This window comes from Podarcis tiliguerta (genome assembly GCF_965153285.1).
Source record: "Podarcis tiliguerta genome assembly, chromosome: W".
NCBI lineage: Eukaryota > Metazoa > Chordata > Lepidosauria > Squamata > Lacertidae > Podarcis > Podarcis tiliguerta.
Window position 1 is genome coordinate 3,785,586 of NC_139552.1, and position 21,645 is coordinate 3,807,230.

Here is a 21,645-nt window from a genome sequence, read left to right on the forward strand (position 1 = left end):
TCTTGAAGCTGTTTTGCTGTATCAGGAAACCCCTCATAGCTGCTTTACTCACGTCCCACACTATATCCAAACCAGCCTCTTTGTGTAAATTCCAATCAAAATATTCCTTTATTGCCTCTTCTGCTTTCTCTACTATTTTTGGGTTCTCAAACAATGTATCATTCATCCTCCATCTGAAAGAAGATTGCTCTTTAACTCTCAATTCCAAATATATTGAATTGTGATCAGATTGGGTTTGTGGAATAATCTCATTTTTACTTACTCTTGGGGCCAATTCTTTGGATACCCATACATAGGCTATTCTGCTCGAGCTTTGATGGGGTTCTGAGAAAAAAGTGAACTGTTTTGTAATTGGGTGTTTCAACCTCCAAATGTCTATTAAGCCAAAATTTTCAACCAAATCAAATAATGTCTTATGAAGTTTACCCTCTTTTATACCTTTTTTTTCTTTGACATTCTATTTCCAGCATTACCACTCCACTGCAATCCCCCATCAAAATTATCTTCTGATCCATAAAGTCCATCAATCTTTTCCTCTAATCTCTCTTAAAGAATTCTGCTTTGTTTCCATTAGGTGTGTATATTCCCACTACAATTAACCTCTTGCCCTGCAGCGTTATTTGTACCACAATCACTCTCCCCTCCTCATCTTTAGAAATCAGTTTAGGATCTAATCTCTCCTTTTTATATAAAACCACCCCTCTTTTTTTATTAACATCTGAAGTTATAAGCTTTCTACCCAGTCTTTTATTAATCAAAATGTGTCTATGTTTTTTAGCAACATGGGTTTCTTGTAAACAGATTACATCAAGATTCCTTTTTTCCAAAACATTTTCAACTTTATTTCGTTTAGATTTCTTGTTAAGCCCATTAATATTCCAGGTTATCAATTTCAACATCATTTCCTTAATCTACTTTTGAGACAAAGAGATGAATTAAATTTGGGTGGTTTTGTTAGTGTTGTCTTCCTCCTCTTCCTCTTCTACCTCTTCTTCTTCTCCCTCTCCCTCTCCTTCTCCTTTGTTTCTGTCTTTCCTCTTCTTTTTTGTTCTCTTCTTCGACATAAAGGTCTGCTCCGGTGGATCTGGGACCAACAAGGCTTCCTTCCATCTTGCCTAATTCTTTCTCATATCTTCTAGAGAATTTCTTTACCTCTTGGAGATCTGTTAGTCTAAATCTTTTGTCTTTGTAATAAAAAGATTCCTTCAGGAAACTCCCACCTATGTTGGATTCCAATTTTCTGCAGTAGAGTCACCAGTTGTTTGTATCCGTCTCTTTTTCGTAAAAATCTGGTAGGAATCTCTTTAAAAATGATTGGTCTTCCATCAATTAATAATTTGTTATTATAAGTCATTCTCAGAATTGCATTACTCATCTCTAATGAATTAAAAATTAATCTCCAGGCAGTTTTTTTGGCTTTGGCTTTTACCGATCTCACTTTAATTCTAAACACATTCTCAATTGTATATTCAATTTCTTCCTCCTTCATATCCATCCATCTTGCCAATTCTTTAATCAATTTTGCTTTTATATCTTCATTTGCTTCTTCTACTACCCCTCTAAATTTTAAATTTCTTTGCTTCTGCCTCATCTCCATCAGAGCCATGTTGTCCCAGATCTGTTCTTGTATTTTACTAACCTCTGTCATTTCCTCTTTAATTCTATCTGTCTCTTTCCTATTTTCCTTAACTTCCTTCTGCGTTCGTTTCGCTAGCTCTTCCGTTGTTTTTGATCTAACCATTAAATCTTTAATTTTGACAACTCCCCCACCCCCTCTATTTTCTTATCCAGAATTTCTTGTACTTCTGCCAGTTTTTTCTCCATATGTTGTTCATTTTGTTTAAATTCTTCCTTTATTTTTAACTTAATTTCTTCCTGTTTCGACTGTCTTCTATCCCCTGGCATTCCTCCATTCCCCCTCCCCCTTTTCCCCTGGCATTTTTAAGCATATAACTCAATATTATACTTTCACCACTAGAGGGAGCATGTACTCCAAAGAGCCGAAAAGCGAGTTAATGACAAATTGTAATTTGGGCAATAACCCTTAGGTTATAACCCTCAGATGTTTTCCCTTCTCTTCACTATAGCTTTCAATTTCTTTGTCTTAGCCACACACTTTAAAGATCACCCATTTAAATGCACATCAAGTACTGTCTCAAAAGGAAAGGAAAGGAAAAAAGAAGTAATACAAGTCAGAAATATATAGACCTTGTCCCAACTACTGTCTCAATTTAAAGGTCCTTTTCTGGTCTTCCGCCACTTGTCGACTCAATCCAATTTATAGATCCAGGTGGAGTTGTAATCCAATCAGGGAGCCAGGGAGGTGATTTTTCTAGCCACTCGCAGGCTTAATCCTCAAAGGATATTTGGGTATAAAGCGTTTTTCCAAATTAAATTCCTCCCTTCTCATTCCAGTGGGGGTATGAGAATGATCACAGTTTCAATTCAAACCTCTTCTATGTCCATTTAATCAGAGATGAGAGGCTTAGGGATCTCTGCAACACACTTTAAAACTTTTACTGCTCTGTCCCACTTTCACTTGTCAGTCCCTTCCAATGTTGCCAGCATTCCCCTCTGTTTTATATAAAGTTTTATACAAAGTATCTGAGTCTCTGGGCTGGAGCTCAGCACGGTACTGTTTCTCCCACCGAGCCACAAAGTCTTCGCAAGAAAAGAAGAGAAACAAAGTCCCTTTTTAACTCTTTTCCCTCTTTCAACGTTATAAAATGGCATTTGCCTCAGTGCAGTGCCTCTGAGTGCCTCTGAGGACTTTCAGTTTTACACTTACTCAGCAGGAACTTTCACTTCCGCCTTTGTTCTTACGCCTTTGTTCTCTGCGCCATCTTTACACTGCAGCCAGGACGGACTCCCTTTTTGCATCCCTTGGCTGGTCAAATTCTTTGAATTCCTCCCGATTGTCAGTGTTTAAAAATATCCCATTCTTCGGAATTCAATTTTATCGTGGAAGCTTGGCACTTTCATCAGAAGCCTGAGACTGCACAGCGTGAGGTCCGAGGTGCTTCCCCTTCGCGCCCACAGCTCTATCCCGTCCTTGGATTATTATTTAAACCCAAGAAGCAGGAGAGCACGTCTGGGCACCGCTGGGTGCTCCGTCCCTCAAGGTATTCCCCTTGAGGTTCCAAGGTCCACAGGGTACTTGCGGACCTTTAAAAAGCCCCTGCGCTGCTCAGAATTCCCTGAGAGGCTATTCCGCACTTCTTCCTGATGTCCCTGCCAAACCAGAAGCCGGCACTGCTCATACTTTTGAAAACCAATATTTTAAAAAAATAAAAATACATTTTTAAAAAACCACCAGTGTGATGCAGCAGCAAAAAAGGTTACACTATTTTAGGTTGCATCAACAGAAGTATAGTGTCCAGATCAAGGGAAATAATAGTACCACTCTATTCTGCCTTGCTCAGACCCCACCTAGAATACTGCGTCCAATTCTGGGCTCCACAATTTAAAAAGGATGTTGACAAGCTGGAACGTGAGAAGAGGAGGGCAACCAAGATGATCAAGGGTCTGGAAACTAAGCCTTACAAGGAGCGCATGAAGGAGTTGGGTATGTTTAACCTGGAAAAGTGGAGACTGAAAAGAAATAGCCATCTTCAAATATCTGCTCTGGAGGGTAGGACTCGAACCAATGGCTTCAAGTGACAAGAAAGGAGATTTCAACTAAACATTCGGAAAAAAATTCTGACAGTAAGAGCTATTCAACAGTGGAACAGACTCCCATGAGAGGTGGTGGACTCTCCTTCCTTGGAGGTTTATAAAGAGAGTTTGGATGGCCATTTGTCATGAATGCTTTCGCTGAGATTCCTGCATTGCAGGGCATTGGAGTAGATGACCCTTGGGTACATTCCAGCTCTAAGATTCTATTATTTTTGCTAGTAGTTCTCACATGCTCATGTTTAACCAGTGCTTAAGCAGTAGCAAACTGAGGTGCTGCATGATATACAACTCCAGATATTGCATGTTTGAAGAAACGTTTCCTTTAAGAGTCCAGTGGTGGGGAACCTGTGGCCCTCCATATGTAGCCGAACTATGACTCCCATCAGCATGGCCAATGGTCAATGGGAGATGTAGCCCAGAAACATACAGAGGGCAAGAGGTCCCCCCACTCTTTAACTCAATCAACTTAAACTGGGTGATTTTTGGAAGCTCTACGATTACAAGACACTTACTTGGAACCTGCTGCCCAGGCTGTTGCCACGTCTGATAAGTGCCACCCCAACCCTGCGTCATGAAGGTCTGAGGACCGCTGTGGAGGACAAGATCATTAGTGATTGAAGGGAAAAGGAGCTGGTCCATCCACAATGATGTGTTCATATTAAAATTTGTCAAAAAGGGTTGAAACAGACCCTAGTATGCACAAGATTAGCTCTGGACTCGTTTCACTACCAACTCATCAATATTAAAAAAGAACACTGATTCCAGTGGAGTTTAAAAAAAACAAAACAAACAGGTGTAGGGAATCTTTCACTACTGCCCCCCCCCCCATGTTGCTGGACTACACCTCCCATGAGCCCCAGCAAGCATGGCCAGTGTTCAGGGATGATGAGAGTTGTAGTTCAGCAACATGAGGGCCACAGGTTTCCCATACTTGATTTTAATTAATGGCAAGAAAGTTCCCTGCCCAACCAATAATCCAAGAGGCTTCCTGGAAGGTACCAATGAGCTTTATGATGGGAAGGAAAGTCCCAACTATATTTATTGGCCATCCAAGGCTGCATGTGGCCACAGCCCCTACCTGCCCCTCCCCCCTCCCAATCCAGGCACCTCAAAATTACAGAATTTATTTAAGTTTCTCAGGGAAAGCATAGACGACTTGTTCTTCTGTAAAAGCATCATGAACCCAGGATGCTGCTTAATGCTACCATCACAACTACAGCTAGATTTGGTGGGCCGGGGAGTGGGGAGGATCTAACGGTGATGGGAATGCAAGCAAGATGGCTACGTACTTTTGGTGAGGTGCAGCAGGTGCTTGGTTGAAGGGGCTCTGGCTGAAACCCCCAGGGCCACCCAGACCAGTACACTGGAGAAGGAACAAACAGGTAATTAATTGACCTTTCTGTCACTCAGGCTACAAGGTTAATTGAAAATGCACCTAAGAGTTAAGGAGCTGTGGAAGGCTTCTCAATATGAATAATTTTATTTCATTTAACAGATTTATAAACAGATTAATGGCCAGAGGCTATTCAAAGCAGAGTACAAGATAAAATAGGATAAACACAACAAAACCTGCTTTCTTAAAAAAACAATAAAATCATTCTTACAAACCTCTAAAAGCAATCAATTCCTGTATTACAAATCCTAAAGAAACAATAAAACTGTAGTAGCAAATAATTAATATTCCATAAGTGATCAGGTCACCCAAAGGGGAAAGTCTTCTTAAATAAAAAATGCCTTCAAATAGGCATCTGAACACTGTGACATTAGGTGCCTGTCTAATTTTGCTGGTAAATGACCCCAAAATTCTTATGCAAGGTACACAGTGAGTGTTGAATGGGGCACTGGGCCACAGAACAATTTTCCTGTCTGTACAGTGGGAACAACAGTGCTCCACGTCACATAATGGGACTGTGCACCTAGCAAAAATGTTGTTGGCATCCATCTGTCTCGAGAAGTCAAACCGCTGCGTTAGCAGCATCAAATCAACCTCTTCTGGGGTGCAAGCCTGGGCAGTGTGTATGGAGGTCCTGGGCCACCCAGACAACAAAACCCACCTCTCTGCCTTGAGATGTGGTTCAAATGAAAGCAGAGCAATATATTTGGCACCAGCTTGGCTGCAGGAGTTGCCCGAAGTAGGCATACAAGGCACCATCCAACCATTTTAGGGACTCCAGTCTGGATTTTTGTAGGTTTACTCCTTAGCATTTTCTTCTCTCAAAGGTGTAATGATGACACAAGAAAATTATGTAAATGTTTTGCTATCATTGGTCTTTAATGTATAGTATGATTGTGTGTTGTGCAAGGGTTACATTCTGGGAATGGCGTATCTGTCCCTGCGTGACCATCTTTACCTTCTAAGCAAGGCAGAGAGTTTAAAAGCTCTTTCTGTGCCAAGCTTGTGTGCAATTAATTTGCAGGATTTCAACCAGTTAGTTTTCAACCACACAAGGTTGAAATCACACAAGTTAATTGGATGTAAGATGTGATCATACTGTATTGTAATCTGCAAAACATTATTTTATTTTTTAAAAAGGAAGAAGCAAACAGAAGGGAAGAGAAGGAGCAGCAACTCACACCAACTTTCTCATCTATGAGGTGTCTCGCAAGCTCAATCTGCTGGGGGACACCCCGAATGGTGAACATCCGTATGCAGGGGTCTGTGCTGGGAGGTGGGTTTCTCTGGAGCTCTACATGGGCCCCAGACTGTTGGTTTATGTTCTTGATATTCTCTCCACCTGCAAGGAAGCAAGAGGGGAGGAAGAAAAGGGAGGTAGAACCTGCTCAGTCTTCCACTTTATATTTTCAGCAGTTATCAAAGATGCGTGGAAGTAGGAACATCCAATCACATGGAATAGATCAGTCCTTGCCACCCTGGCATGCCCTTCAGATGTTTTGGACTGCAATTCTCATCATGCTCTGGTCAGCATAAAAAATGCAAGCAATAAGCCAATCAAAATATCTAAAAACAATTCCAATACAGATGCACACTGGGATGAGGGAGCTCTTCCATAGGTGTTGGAAACACAACAGAGATTGTGCCCATCTAAAATTCAAAGGGGAAGGGAATTTCAAAGGCTAGTGTCAGGAGTCCAGGTTCCAGCTTGATAATACAGTAACGTACGTAATTAAAAAGGAGGATTCATTGCAAAAACAAACAGATAGCTCCGGATGGCTCTAACGAAGCTGCCGACATTATCACTCAAGATGACCCTTCTGAAGACTTCTTCCGGTTCCTACAGAAGATATTGAACTTTTGCACCTTTAATCTCTTGCTTTCCTTCCCGTCTAACAGCCCTCCCATTCACCAACTCTTCAGACTTATTGGATCAGCTCCAGCCTCTTCCTTTTCTGATAGACTATCTCTGTGTCTGTTCACGCCTGTCTGAGCTTCCTGAGAGCTTTGGCTGTGTTCCAGCCCGCTCTCAGTTGTTCCCTTGGCAACCGGCATTCCAATGTCCAGGGGAGTCGGCACTGGCCGCTGTTCCACCTGCATCAAATCTAAACCTCTCTGTTCTGCAACTGGACCTAGCTGAGAACGCCTGGATGACCAATTCCCCCAACCCCAATGACCTCGAGCACCAAAAATCAACTCAGAATCTCAGGGAAAACCAGCAAGACCCCCAGAATCTCAGGGAAAACCAGCAAGACCCTCAGCCTACAGCGAGTGCCAACAGTATAGAAGAGAGGGGTGACCAGTTACACGATCAAATAGATCAGATACGCACAGACCTATACAATATAAAAAACTTCCTAGCAGTAACAAATGGCCTACTCCTGACGCTTGTGGAGAATTTCAAACAAGCAAAAAGAGCCACAGATCAGACCCTGGACTCAGATGCTAGAATCTACATACCACCCAAAAAGAACTAACGCAAAAGAAAACCGGAACCCAAGACGAAGAAAACTAAAAACATCAAAAAATTTAAGCCATCTAGAAAAACCCAACACATCAGTAAAAAACAGTGGCAGAAACTCTTCAACTTATTATCATCATCTCCTATACCCACAAAAAAAATCAAAGCTCAAGGCACCAAAGAGATCGACAAGGGAGACGCGCCAAAGACCAAACCCCTCCCCATATGTGAAAATAATTCCCCAAGTACATACAAAGAAATAAGTCCCCCCACGGCTGTTCTCCCCCTATGTTCGCCCAGCCTGACAAAAGCAACCAAACTACAGCTGGATGCTCCTGCCTTGAACCCACCTAGGATCCCTGTAGCAACGGCAAACAGAAGTAAGTTGGGGATCTCCAATATAGACGGAAACCCGCGGGAACTCCAAGCCCCCAGTAGAAAGAAAGAATGGATCCTGGTCCTAAGCCCGGAAAAGATGGTATTCACGAACTATCCAAAACCACTGGGTCCTCGCCCAGGGACAGACCGCGTGAGGCACCTGCTGACTATTATAAACAACATTCTACCTGGGGCAGTTAAGGCAACCGACATAGACAGTATAGACTACCTATATCAATGTCAGGGAAGAGTTAGAAGTTTTCAGTTTATCAGAGGGAGAAAGCATTCCCCAAGAGGGGGAGGAGAGCAGTGAATCTAATAGAAGGGAGCAAGAGGAACAACAGGGAGGGACTGGCTGTTCACAGGAAAGGCAAGGGTTAAGTTCTAGCTCTGATTCGGAGGAGGGGAGATACAAGACAGCTCTAGCCAGGAGGTTAGAAAAAAGAGCGGGAAAGCGAAGGGAAAGGTGCCTTTGCTATTTTGAGGGTGGCTGGTCATGGAGAAGCAGAGCTCAGAAGGTATCTGAAATAAGTGACTCTGAGGAATAATATTTAAGAACCGTTTATAAGATTATTTTGTTAATACGCAATAAAAAGTTATAAAAGAACAAGAAGTGTTTGTGTGGTGATCTGAAGAGGACAACGACCAGTCCTGACAGAATACCTTCTGCTCTGCGCCTCTTCACTATACGTAAAGAAGGAGAAGCCAAAATGGAGGGAGCTGTGGCGCCAGTTGGGCAAGGAGAAACCCCAGCGCTCCAGCTAACATTACAGGAATTATGGCAACAGAACGTACAGTTGAAAAGTCAAGTCGACGTACTATCGGCAGCATTGGGAGAACATAGAACCATGTTGCAAGCGACGCGGGGAGACAGAGTGAGTAAAACATTTACTGTACGTCCGCGTAGCTTCAAGGGAGAAACCTCTTAATACATGGCTTTCAAGACAGAAATTTCTTACATAATTGAGATAAAGGATAAAGAATTTCAATCTGAGCAAGAGAAGGTTGCTTATGTGATTAATTTCTTGGAAGGGAGGGCTAAGGACTGTGTTATACCCCTAATATCTCGAAGGGATGCCGCCCTAGGAAATCTACAAATGTTTCTGCAGTATCTAGACACGATTTTCTTAGACCCTGCGCATGAAGTAACCACAGCAAGGCAGCTGTTGAGAATGAGACAAGGAAAAGACACTGTGGGAGTTTATTGGTCCAACTTTAGTTTGCTGGTGCAGAAATTAAAATGGGATCTGAATTCCCCAACAGTTGCAGCCCTTTTTAGGGAAGGACTGAATAATGAGATTTTAGACCAATTGGCCCAAATGCCAGAACCTAGTTCCTTGGACTCTCTGGTCTGAACGTGCCTGCAATTGAGCCTACGCATAGAACGGAGGGCTAGTGAAAAGAAGGAACAATGGAGACCACGATGGCGGGAAAACAATATCAAAAGTACAGAAAGCAGAATGGGCAACGTGCCAGGACGAGAGCGGCCAGAGCCCATGGAATTAGGGGCAGCCAGACCCCTCCCAGTTACTACCTCTTCCATGGTAAGAGGAAATGCAGGGAGAGGAAGAGACACGAGGCGTTGCTTTGTCTGTGGAAAACCAGGGCATCTAGCACGACAATGTCGTAATCGTAAAGGATGGGAGTCTCTATCTGGAGCAGACATGGGAGAAGACAATTGCCCGAAGGAACTGCATCAGGGAAACAAATGTCCCCGGCTGGAAATGGGAGCTTGCAGCCGGGTGGGGAAGCAATAGAAGGCTCTCACGCGGAACCACCTATCCCAGGACTAACGGTGAAGGTGCAACTACAACTACCCAATGGACACAGGGTCCAGGTAGAGGCGCTGTTAGACTCAGGAGCGTCAGCAGATTTCATAGACCAGAAATTGGTACAGGAACACAAAATCGCTTTGTTACCCTTGAATTTCCCATTACGAGTGAAAACAATCGACGGCAGACCGCTACTGTCAGGAGAAGTGACTTATGAGACGCCACCAATGAGAATGGATATGGGTCATCACTCAGAGACCAGGGCATTTCATGTGACCAAACTAGCTGGACACCCGATGGTGCTGGGCATGAGTTGGCTCAATCGTCACAATCCAGTGATTGCCTGGCATCAAAGGTATTTGGTTTTTGGTTCGATCTATTGTATGACACATTGTTTGGGGAAAAAGGGGAAAATCTCGGTGGAAGTAATGGTAACAGAGGTGGAAGGGAAGTTGATGGGGAATGAAAGTGAGATTCCGTCACAATATATTGCTTATTGGGATGTTTTTTGTGAAAAAGAAGCGGATAAACTTCCACCACATAGGCCCTATGATTGCAAGATAGATCTAGTCCCTGGGGCACAGTTGCCACCAAGCAAGATATATGCCATGTCAGAAGTAGAATCTGCAGCATTGAGGGAGTTCCTGCAAAAGAATTTGCAGAGAGGTTTTATTAGAGAGTCCATGGCCTCGGGGGTGCTCCCGTCTTTTTTGTCAAAAAGAAAGGGGAGGAAGGGGCACCGAGATTAGTATGTGACTTCAGAATCCTTAATAGCCAAATGAAGCCTCACGTGTGCCCACTGCCACGTATAGATGACCTCTTAGAGAGAGTAAGGTCAGCCAAAGTCTTTACCAAGCTTGATCTACGAGGAGCATATAATCTGATAAGGGTCAGAGAAGGGGATGAGTGGAAAACCAGTTTTTGTACTAAGTATGGTGCATTTGAATTCTTGGTAATGCCTTTTGGCTTGCAAAATGGCTCAGGGGTATTTCAAACCTTCATCAATCACGTCTTGGCAGGTATACTGGATCAGTTCTGTGTCTCTTATTTAGATGACCTCTTAATATATAGTGAAAGTATGGAAGAACATGTAAAACATGTCACGCAGGTGTTAGAGAGATTGAGGACCAACAGGTTATATGTGAAGTTAGAAAAGTGTAAGTTCCACACACAAAATGTGGAGTTCCTGGGATATTGCATTTCCCACAAAGGGGTGCACATGGACCCCAGTAAAGTTCAGGCAGTGGTGGAATGGGAGGCACCTAAAACTAAGAAAGATCTACAGAGGTTTTTAGGATTTGCTAATTTCTACCGTAAATTCATAGGTAATTACTCCAAAATCACAACACCACTGACTGTCTAAGAGGCAAGGGGACATTCAGATGGTCTGAGGAAGCACAGAAGGCCTTTGATAAATTAAGAGGCAAGGGGACATTCAGATGGTCTGAGGAAGCACAGAAGGCCTTTGATAAATTAAGAGGCAAGGGGACATTCAGATGGTCTGAGGAAGCACAGAAGGCCTTTGATAAATTAAGAGGCAAGGGGACATTCAGATGGTCTGAGGAAGCACAGAAGGCCTTTGATAAATTAAAGGCGGTGTTTGCTTCAGAAAAATATCTTATGCACCTAGATCCAAGTAAACGTATGAAGGTAGAAACTGACGCCTCTGATAGGGCTATTGGGGCCATCCTGCTGCAACAGGACAAGGAAGGGGACTGGAGACCCTGTGCATTCTACTCTAGAAAATTAAATCAATCAGATTTAAAGAGTGATCTGAAGAGGACAACGACCAGTCCTGACAATCAAGATGGACATTCAGTCCGCGCCCTGATCACATTTAAAGATCATAATCTGGTCAACTTTATCTTTAGAACAAGAAATCTATTCTCAAAGAAAGGAATAGATTTATTAAGAATCTTTGAAAACAGAGCCCCGCTAACCTCCCTACTGGCGGCCAAGGGGGAAGGGAGACCAGGAACAGAGGAACAAAATGATAGAGTGCACATGCAACAAAACCAACAAAACCATCAGCAGGAAAACAAAGCTCCTATTGAGACTCAACTTCATTTGAACGACAGAGAGGACTCTTTCTCCACAGAAGAATTTGCCTTAATAAATCGGTTCTGGTCACTACAGACGCCAGCCCAAAAGGAAATCTTGGTTAGACTGGACACCCTGAGAAGCAGACTGACCAAAAAGGTGGCCCATGTTGAGACTACGGAAGGCTCACACACACGGCCTATATCCCCCAAGTGCCTAGTGGACAAGAGGATGGTGGGAGGCACCTTTAAATGTGTAGATTCGGAAGACCAATCGCAGCCTCCGCTGGTGTATGGTAAGGCAAAACTAAAACAGACTGTACTGTCACATCTCCAAGTACCTGGTTCAACTATCTTAAACTCTCCCCAAATGAAATAGCTACTCCCCCAAGCCCAAACCACCCCCTTAAGTCCCCAAGAGCTATGGATAATCATTCCCTTATGCAGCAGGTGCCTATTGACAAACTTAATGGGAGTGTTTTTTTAGATGTAAAGGGGTCACTGGTCTCCGTGGACCCAATAAACCTACACCATGGAGGGACAGAGAATTAAAGCTGCTGTCCTGGAACATTGCAGGATGGCGCACTAAGAAAAACAATCAACAATTTGCAATGTTTCTTAAGCGATTCGATATCATCCTCCTGCAGGAGACCTGGTACAGTGACCCCATTCTGTTCAATGGGTATTCTTGCCACTCCCTACTTGCTACTCCATCTGTGAGGGGAGGTAGGCCTAGTGGAGGTTTAGCTAGTCTTATCTCCACAGAGCTTGAACATTCCTTAAAAGCCCTCCCAAACTGCAATTCACTAGCCACGGCAGTCCTACTCAAAATTAAGAGGGATGCACTGGTAGTGGTCAATGTCTATCTGCTCCCCTGCCAAAAAAAATCTATAGTGAAAGCTAACTGGGCAGAGTTAGAGGCATTCTTAGAGTCCATAGAATCTTCCCACCCTTCTACACCGATCATAATCAGAGGGGATTTCAACGCCCGTATGGGAACTGATGATAGCAATCTTTACAGCCAATATAATCAGATTCAGGACCCTGAAAGCCCAACCGAAGGCGTTTCACGACTTTCTAAAGATAATAAATGTAATTTCTCGGGGCTATGTCTAGCCCAGGTCGCAAAAAGAAGGGAGCTGATGATATTAAACGGTAGTAGGGAAGAGGATCGCCCAGGGGAGTATACCCATTTTTCAAAGATGGGAGGAAGTGTGATAGACTATATTCTGATATCAAGATTCACCTAGAACTCCGTGTCGAAGTTTCAAGTGGGACATAACACCGAAAGCGACCACCTCCCACTAACTTTAGTGCTCAATGGCCCATCGTTTAACAAACCCACGGCTAACCTTTACCACACCCCCATCGTTAACCTGGGATCATTGGCCCCCAGAAGCATTAAATGGTCCCCCATGCTCAATACAGAGCTAACTCACCTCCTCCATTCAGAAGACGTGAAGACCATCTACTCAGCCATTGTATTAGCTAATACCGGGGAAAAGGCCATGGACTCGTTCAACGAGTTATTAGCAAGACTAAAGACCTTCCTAACAACTGAGATACTTAATTCTGTTACAAAGCGGGCAAAGGATCAAGAGAGTTGGTTTGATTTGGAGTGTAGACAAGCAAGGAAACGTCTGAGATCAACCTATCGGAATTACAGAAACATCGGAGCACCCTCGCTATTTATGGCCTACATCTATTTAAGACGAAATTACAAACAGCTATTAAAGGTAAAAAAACAAAAAGCTGAGAGATTGGCCTGGTGTAGATTAGTGAAGGCCTCGAATGACAAAGACTCAACATCCTTCTGGCGTACCATTAGGGAGCTCCTGGGCCAAGAGCGGATTGGTCCCACATGTATTGTAGAACCCCAGGAGTGGACGAAATATTTCCAAACCCTCTTCTATGACGACAAAGCTCAGCACAACGATCCAAGTGCCTACTCCGAGAACTTACCATACTGGCCTCCTGTCTCCATAGAGGAGGCGGGGAAACTAATTGCCCTACTGAAAAACAACAAAGCCCCGGGCATAGACTACATTCCAGCAGAGCTCATGAAGAACAATACCAGTTGGTGGGCTCCTATAATGGCGTCAATATTTACATACATCGATTCAACAGGCATAATCCCTGGTTGCTGGACAGAGGCAGTAATCATCCCAATCTATAAAAAGGGTCCTATGGCAGACCCAGCGAGCTATAGACCCATTAGCCTCCTCCCTATCCCCAGCAAATTGTACGCCAAACATCTCCACATCAAACTAATTGACTGGATGGAAACTGAGGCAGTTCTGGCAGAGGAGCAAACCGGCTTCAGACAGGGCAGAACAACAATAGATCATTGCTTCGTATTAGCACATCTCATTGACAAATATGTCAATAAAACGCGTGGGATTCTATACGCAGCATTTATTGACCTGAAGGCGGCCTTTGACTCGATTTCACGAGTCAAACTTTGGGCTAAACTCAATGCTACCAACATTGACAAAAGATTACTATTCTTGATAAAAAGCCTATATAAAGACTCCAAGTTATATGTAAGAGCCTCAGTAAATGGGCAACTAATCGGCCCTGTACCAGCCACCAAAGGAGTCAAGCAGGGTTGCATTTTAGCCCCGGCCTTATTTAACTTATATATAAATGACATGGTCGAACACCTAACATCCCCGGAGTTTCATGCCCCCAAACTGGCCGAAAAATCAATTTCAGCGCTCCTCTATGCGGACGACACGGTTCTCTTATCACAAACTAAAGTAGGCCTCAAAAGGCTACTAAGAGAATTCTCAGCTTACTGCAGGAGAGATCAATTGGTGGTTAATCACCAAAAAACTAAAGTCATGGTCTTCGCTAGGAGACACAGACATCACAGATGGGAGATGGACAATCAGCCAATAGAACAGGTCAAAATTTTCAAATACCTCGGAGTAGTTTTCCAGTCAACAGGGGCCTGGGAGGCCCATCATAAATATGCTAGGGAAAAAGCATCTCAAAGCGCCAAAATACTGTCTCGCTTTTACTTTACGAAGGGGGGCAGACATATCCCAGCAGCTCTGGAGGTCTTTCAAGCAAAACCCTTGGCGCAATTACTCTACGGGGCCCAAATCTGGACGGGAAATCATTGCCGCACACTTGAAACGGTCCAGTCTAAATTCTTAAGACAGATTCTAGCCGTTCCATCATGCGTACCTGTCAGGGGTTCAGGAGCAGAGTCACAGGAGAGGGAAGAAACGGAGAGCGAGGGGGAGGAGTCGGAAGGAAATGTCAGCGGCGACAGTAGTCCAAGGTCTCTGAGTCTCTCCAGTGACTCGGAGGATTCACAGAAAGGGGCCCCCATGGTCAGGGCAAGGGGAGTGCCCAGGGGGACACCTCGGGAAGAAGGGGCCAGAGGGGACTCAGAGAGTAGCAGCTGGAAATCCGGACCAGCGTCCCCCCCAGAGTGCAGTAGGGGGGAGGAGTCCAAGGCATCGGGATCAGGGAGCGCGCAGGCAGAGGGAGAACGTGAGGCAGGAGTGGCCACACCCTCGTCAGGGAGCGAGGAAACGGTCATCCGGAAAGTAAAACGCGCGCGCGCGCCAAGTTCAAATGTACAGGAGGGCGGCAAGGTGGGCAGCCCGGGTAGGGAGCCAGGTCCTAAAGCCCGCCGAAGAGAGGGGGAGGAGTCAGAGGGGTCAAGCTCTGCGTCGGAAGAGTCCAGGAGGAATGAGACCCCGGGGGGTAGTAAGACCCAGAGGAAGAGAGAGAGAAGGAAGAGGTGGAGTAAGATTAGAGTCTTAAACTGGTGCACAGGGGGTGGAGATCCAGACAGAGCTTCGCCGGTCTAAAGTCCAGACGTAGGGCTGGGACGCTGAGACTTGTAAATGGAGACTATTCTTCAATAAAGACTTTGATACTGTACTATCGGCTAGCGTTGGTCCTTGGTGAGCTGGGACCCGGAGCCAGCCCTGACAGTACCAAATGCGGCCCTACGGCTGGAGACTGGCCTCCTCTCTGTCGAGACCCGGACCTGGTTAAGAACATTCAACTATTGGCTTCATTTAAATTTAAACCCATCTGGACTACTACCTCTAGTAGCACGAGATGCTCATAGAAGTCGGTGGTCCAAAGTAGTGCATCAAAAACTACTTACATGTGGCCACAGCATCTTCTGAAAATGGGTCTCCCCAAGGCAAAAACCATTATTGATCAGCGCATGAAGGATATTGAGCAGCAGAATAATCTGGCCTACATTAAGAAATTTAGTGCTTGGTACGTGTCAGGGCTGGCTCCGGGTCCCAGCTCACCAAGGACCAACGCTAGCCGATAGTACAGTATCAAAGTCTTTATTGAAGAATAGTCTCCATTTACAAGTCTCAGCGTCCCAGCCCTACGTCTGGACTTTAGACCGGCGAAGCTCTGTCTGGATCTCCACCCCCTGTGCACCAGTTTAAGACTCTAATCTTACTCCACCTCTTCCTTCTCTCTCTCTTCCTCTGGGTCTTACTACCCCCCGGGGTCTCATTCCTCCTGGACTCTTCCGACGCAGAGCTTGACCCCTCTGACTCCTCCCCCTCTCTTCGGCGGGCTTTAGGACCTGGCTCCCTACCCGGGCTGCCCACCTTGCCGCCCTCCTGTACATTTGAACTTGGCGCGCGCGCGCGTTTTACTTTCCGGATGACCGTTTCCTCGCTCCCTGACGAGGGTGTGGTCACTCCTGCCTCACGTTCTCCCTCTGCCTGCGCGCTCCCTGATCCCGATGCCTTGGACTCCTCCCCCCTACTGCACTCTGGGGGGGACGCTGGTCCGGATTTCCAGCTGCTACTCTCTGAGTCCCCTCTGGCCCCTTCTTCCCGAGGTGTCCCCCTGGGCACTCCCCTTGCCCTGACCATGGGGGCCCCTTTCTGTGAATCCTCCGAGTCACTGGAGAGACTCAGAGACCTTGGACTACTGTCGCCGCTGACATTTCCTTCCGACTCCTCCCCCTCGCTCTCCGTTTCTTCCCTCTCCTGTGACTCTGCTCCTGAACCCCTGACAGTACGCTTATCTGTCCCCCTCCCATTTTGATTTTCGGGCACCTTATTTGTATACCTTAACCATTCCAAAACTTAGGCGGGCCTTTACACTGGCCAGACTAAATATGTTACCCTCAGCTGTTCTTGAAGGTAGATATCAAAAAATTCCATTTGAGAACCGGCTCTGCCCCTGTGGAGCTGGCTATGTAGAGACGGTGTCACACGTTCTCTTGTCTTGCTCCCTATATAAAGATCTCAGGGACGAGACCATTACGCCGCTCCTATCTGCCATCCCGGGCTGCTCTTGCGAAGCCAAATTGTTCTCACTTCTAGCCGACCAGAACAGCTCGACAACAGAGAAGGTTGCCAAATTTATCGAGAGAGCAATGAGACTGAGAGCTGTTATCTGAATGACATCAGTATCGTCACCCAGATTCCTCGCCTAGGTTTTTATGATTATTATCATTATGTTTTATTATTATTATTTTATTACTTCTGCCAAGTTTTAATGTACTGAGATTATTAATTTACCTAGGGTTTTAATAGGTCACAAGATTTTATGGTAACTATATCTGTAATGTATTTCTGTTGGTGTTTGTCCTTCGATGCTATGGCCTGTTGGCTACGCAAATAAAGTCTAGTTTCTCTCTCTCTCTCCCGCTCTGTTCTGCAGCCGGCTGAAAAGTTCCACTAGGAGCTGGCTCATTCCTGACAGGTAGGGACCAAAACACTAAATGCCTGATTCCTATATTCAGGGCCACCTTTTTTTAATTTGAAAAAAATTATAAATTCATTAGTAAGAACTCCCTTGTTTTTCTGTGCCTCTTGCTGCCACTGGGGGGGGGGATAGAATTCCCCAAAGCCTGACACCTTCCTGGTGTCTCTATTTTCCAGGGAGAGTTCCGGAATTACAGAAGCCATACTGATTTCTGATTTGATCCCAGAATGTCCTGCTTGGCCTTTTTCCTTCCCACCATGTCTTGGATAACAATTAAAAGTGGTGTTTGTGTGTATAGGTGCAAAAATGGAGTCCTGTTTATACTGAAAATACAATACCTGCACCAAAGGAAGGAAATGGTGAAGCTGCCATATGAAGCCCTTGCTATTGTTTTGAAGGAAAATGCCACCAATCCACTTTAAATTCTTTAAATACTTCAGCAGCTAGCCATTTTTTAGGAAACACATTGAGTGTTGATTCATTTATTGTAAATGAAGCCTTACACTGCAAGCCTTTTCTTCTTCGGCAATCACTCGTAGCCTAATACTACTACTACTACTACTACTACTACTACTACTAATACTAATACCCCGCCCATCTGGCTGGATTTTCCCAGCCACTCTGAGTGGCTTACAGCAGGCAGGTCCAGCTACAAGTAGCCTGAGATTTACCATCCAATATAAAAAACTGGCAGTGATTTACCACACTCTCCCATTGTCATTCTTCAACTTAAACATATTATATTTGACTGAGCTTATGAGAAAAATAATAACAAATGATAGTCGCTTCCATAAAACCTGAAAAGTTCATCCTAAATTAATATATTTTTAAAAATACATACTTTGTATACTTGTAATAACATAAGAAAATAACATTGAGGACAGGGTCCTATATAATCAGAACATGATGCACAGATTGTTGTTCACAAAAAGCTCATGCCATAATAAATGTGTTAAACCTTTAAAGTGCCCCAGGACTATTGCTGTTTTTCAAATGAGTCAGGGGCACATGTCAACCACAGCGGTTTCCCCCATAGTTCGAAGCAGAAATTGAGTAAACTCAACTGCAGAGTTGACAGCCTTCAAACACCACCTTAAGAACTGGACGAAACCTGTAGAAGCCCTTTCCCCTGGTTCCAACCCACCCCTTCCTTTCGAGTAAACCTAAACCAGCCCTTTCTCTCTTGGAGGAGCCAGCGCACACACCTTCCCGTGTGGGTGGGATGACAGCAGCTAGGAAGGGTCCCCTCCTCCCTTGAAGGTGATAGAGCTCATCGGTTTACAGCAGGGAGGGAGGAGGAAATGCAATCCTCTCCTCGAGGGCTGGATCCTGGAATGTCCAGCACCATCTCCCTCCCTCCCTCTCTCTCTCCCCCCAAAGCAGCCCTTTCTCTCAAGGAGTGCACTGGGAGCCAATGTAGATCTTTTAGGACCAGTGCTATATGGTCCCGGTGGCTACTCCCAGTCACCATTCTAGCTGCTGCATTCTGGATTAATTGTAGTTTCCAAGTCACCTTCAAAGGTAGCCCCACATGGAGCGAATTGCAGTAGTCCTAGCGGGAGATAACCAGAGCATGCACCACTCTGGTGAGACAGATTGTGGGCAGGTATGGTCTCAGCTGGCATACCAGGTGAAGCTGGTAGACAGCTGCCCTGGACACAGAATTGACCTGCACCTCCATGGACAGCTGTGAGTCCAAAATGACTCCCAGGCTGCACACCTGGTCCTTCAGGGGCACAGTTACCCCATTCAGGACCAGGCACTCCCCACACCTGCCTGCCCCCTGTCCCCCCAAAACAATACTTCTGTCTTGTCAGGATTCAACCTCAATCTGTTAGCCGCCATCCATCCTCCAACCACCTCCAGGCACTTACCCAGGACCTTGACTGCCCTGTTTCTGACTTGAAGGAGAGGTAGAACTGGGTATCATCCACATACTGGTGGACACCCAGCCCAAACCCCGATGATCTCTCCCAGCAGCTTCATGTAGATGTTAAAAAGCATGGGGGAGAGGACAGAACCCTGAGGCACCCCACAAGTGAAAGCCTAGGGGGATGAACACTCATCCCCCAACACCACTTTCTGGACACGGCCCAGCATAAAGGAGCAGAACCACTGCATAGCAGTGCCCCCAGCTGCTCTAGACGGTCCAGAAGGATGTCATGGTTGATGGTATCAACGGCTGCTGAGAGATCCATGAGAGATCCACTATGGCACTTCTTTTGTTTCACTTTTACTTAATGCCAGATCACCCACGTCCATAGAGGTGAACACCAGGTCTAAGGAATGTCTGCAACTATGAGTTGGGCCAAACTTATTCAGGGACAGCCACATGGAGGCCATGCTTCCCACAAAATCCTGAGCAGCCCCTTGTAAGGTCATGTCAGCATGGATTTGTATTTTTGCTTGCATTTCTGAGGGGACGTTCAGGCGTAATAGTTCTGATTTTGTTTTATTGATAAATAGTCCAGCTATTTCCCCAAATGATTCAATTTCCCTGGTGGCCTCTGACAAGGATGTCTCTGAGTCCAAAATCATCAGGGCAATATCATCCACAAAGAAGTTCAATAATATTCTACGTCCATTTCTTAATATTCCTTTTATTTTCTGATTAGTTCTGATAACACTAGCCAGTGCTTCCATTGACACTGCAAATAATAAGAGCATCCTTGTTTGGTGCCTCTTTGCATGCTCAAGTATTCTGAGTCTTGTCCATTTACCTGTATTCCTGCTCTGCTACTGCTGTGCAGATTTTTAAAAATTAGTATAAGGTCATTTCCAAAGTTCACTTTAGATAGCAACTGGAATATTTTCAATGAAATTTGTCAAAAGCCTTGTGGGCATCTAGAGAGGCTATTGCACAGGGTATTCCTGAGGCTTTTTCGTTTTACGCTGCACTCAGTATTTTCTGTATAGGATCTGCTATGTGTCTATTACCCCTTCATGGATCACTGCCTTGCCGTGGCGAAGGGGCTTGAAGAACTCAGAGAAGCTATGAACTATGCCGAGCAGGGCACCCAAGATGAACAGGTCATAGTGGAGAGTTTTGACCAAACGTGATCCACCTGGAGCAGGAACCGGCAAGCCACTCCAGTATCCCTGCCAAGAAAACTCCATGGACAAAGACAACAGGCATATAAAAGTTATGACGCTGGAAGATGAGCCCCTCAGGTCGGAAGGCGTCCAACATGCTACTGGGGAAGAGCGGAGGGCAAGTACAAGTAGATCCAGAGCTGATGAAGCGGCTGGGCCAAAGCCGAAAGGACGTTCAGTTGCGGATATGCCTGGAAGCGAAAGGAAAGTCCAATGCTGTAAAGAAAAATATTGCATAGGAACCTGGAATGTAAGAACCATGAACCTGGGTAAGTTTGATGTGGTCAAAAATGAGATGGCAAGAATAAATATTGACATCCTGGACATCAGTGAACTAAAATGGACGGGAATGGGCAAATTCAGTTCGGATGACCATCATATCTACTACTGTGGGCAAGAATCCCGTAAAAGAAATGGAGTGGCCCTCATAATCAACAAAAGAGTGGCAAAAGCTGTACTGGGATGCAATCTCAAAAATGATAGAATGATCTCGATACGAATCCAAGGCAGACCTTTTAACATAACAGTAATCCAAGTTTATGCACCAACTACTGGTGCTGAAGAAACTGAAATTGACCAATTCTATGAAGACTTACAACACCTTATAGAAGTGACACCAAAGAAGGATGTTCTTCTCATTATAGGGGATTGGAATGCTAAAGTAGGGAATCAAGAGATAAAAGGAACAACTGGCAAATTTGGCCTTGGAATTCAAAACGAAGCAGGGCAAAGGCTAATAGAGTTCTGTCAAGAGGCTTGGTCATCACAAACACTCTTTTCCAACAACACAAGAGACGACTCTACACGTGGACATCACCAGATGGGTAGCATCGAAATCAGATTGATTATATTCTCTGCAGCCAAAGATGGAGAAGCTCTATACAGTCAGCAAAAACAAGACCTGGAGCTGACTGTGGCTCAGATCATCAGCTTCTTATAGCAAAATTCAAGCTTAAACTGAAGAAAGTAGGAAAAACCACTGGGCCGGTAAGATACAATCTAAATCAAATCCCTTATGAATACACAGTGGAAGTGAGGAACAGGTTTAAGGATTTAGATTTGCTAGACAGAGTGCCTGAAGAACTATGGATGGAGGCTCGCAACATTATACAGGAGGCAGCA

The 21,645-nt window shown here is 44.9% G+C and overlaps 1 protein-coding gene across 5 annotated transcripts in view; it reads right to left on the reverse strand.

Moving 5' to 3' along the window:
- LOC310668837 (far upstream element-binding protein 3-like) overlaps positions 1-21,645 on the reverse strand; it is a 340,163-nt gene that overhangs the window by 57,503 nt on the left and 261,015 nt on the right. For all 5 annotated transcript variants that reach the window (XM_083422169.1, XM_083422171.1, XM_083422170.1 and 2 more), the window contains 3 exons: positions 6,250-6,410; positions 4,965-5,038; positions 4,188-4,264 (listed from right to left, as the gene is read on the reverse strand). In XM_083422169.1, coding sequence (XP_083278295.1) covers positions 4,188-4,264; positions 4,965-5,038; positions 6,250-6,410 — 312 coding nt within the window. The remainder of the gene's footprint in view (positions 1-4,187; positions 4,265-4,964; positions 5,039-6,249; positions 6,411-21,645) is intronic.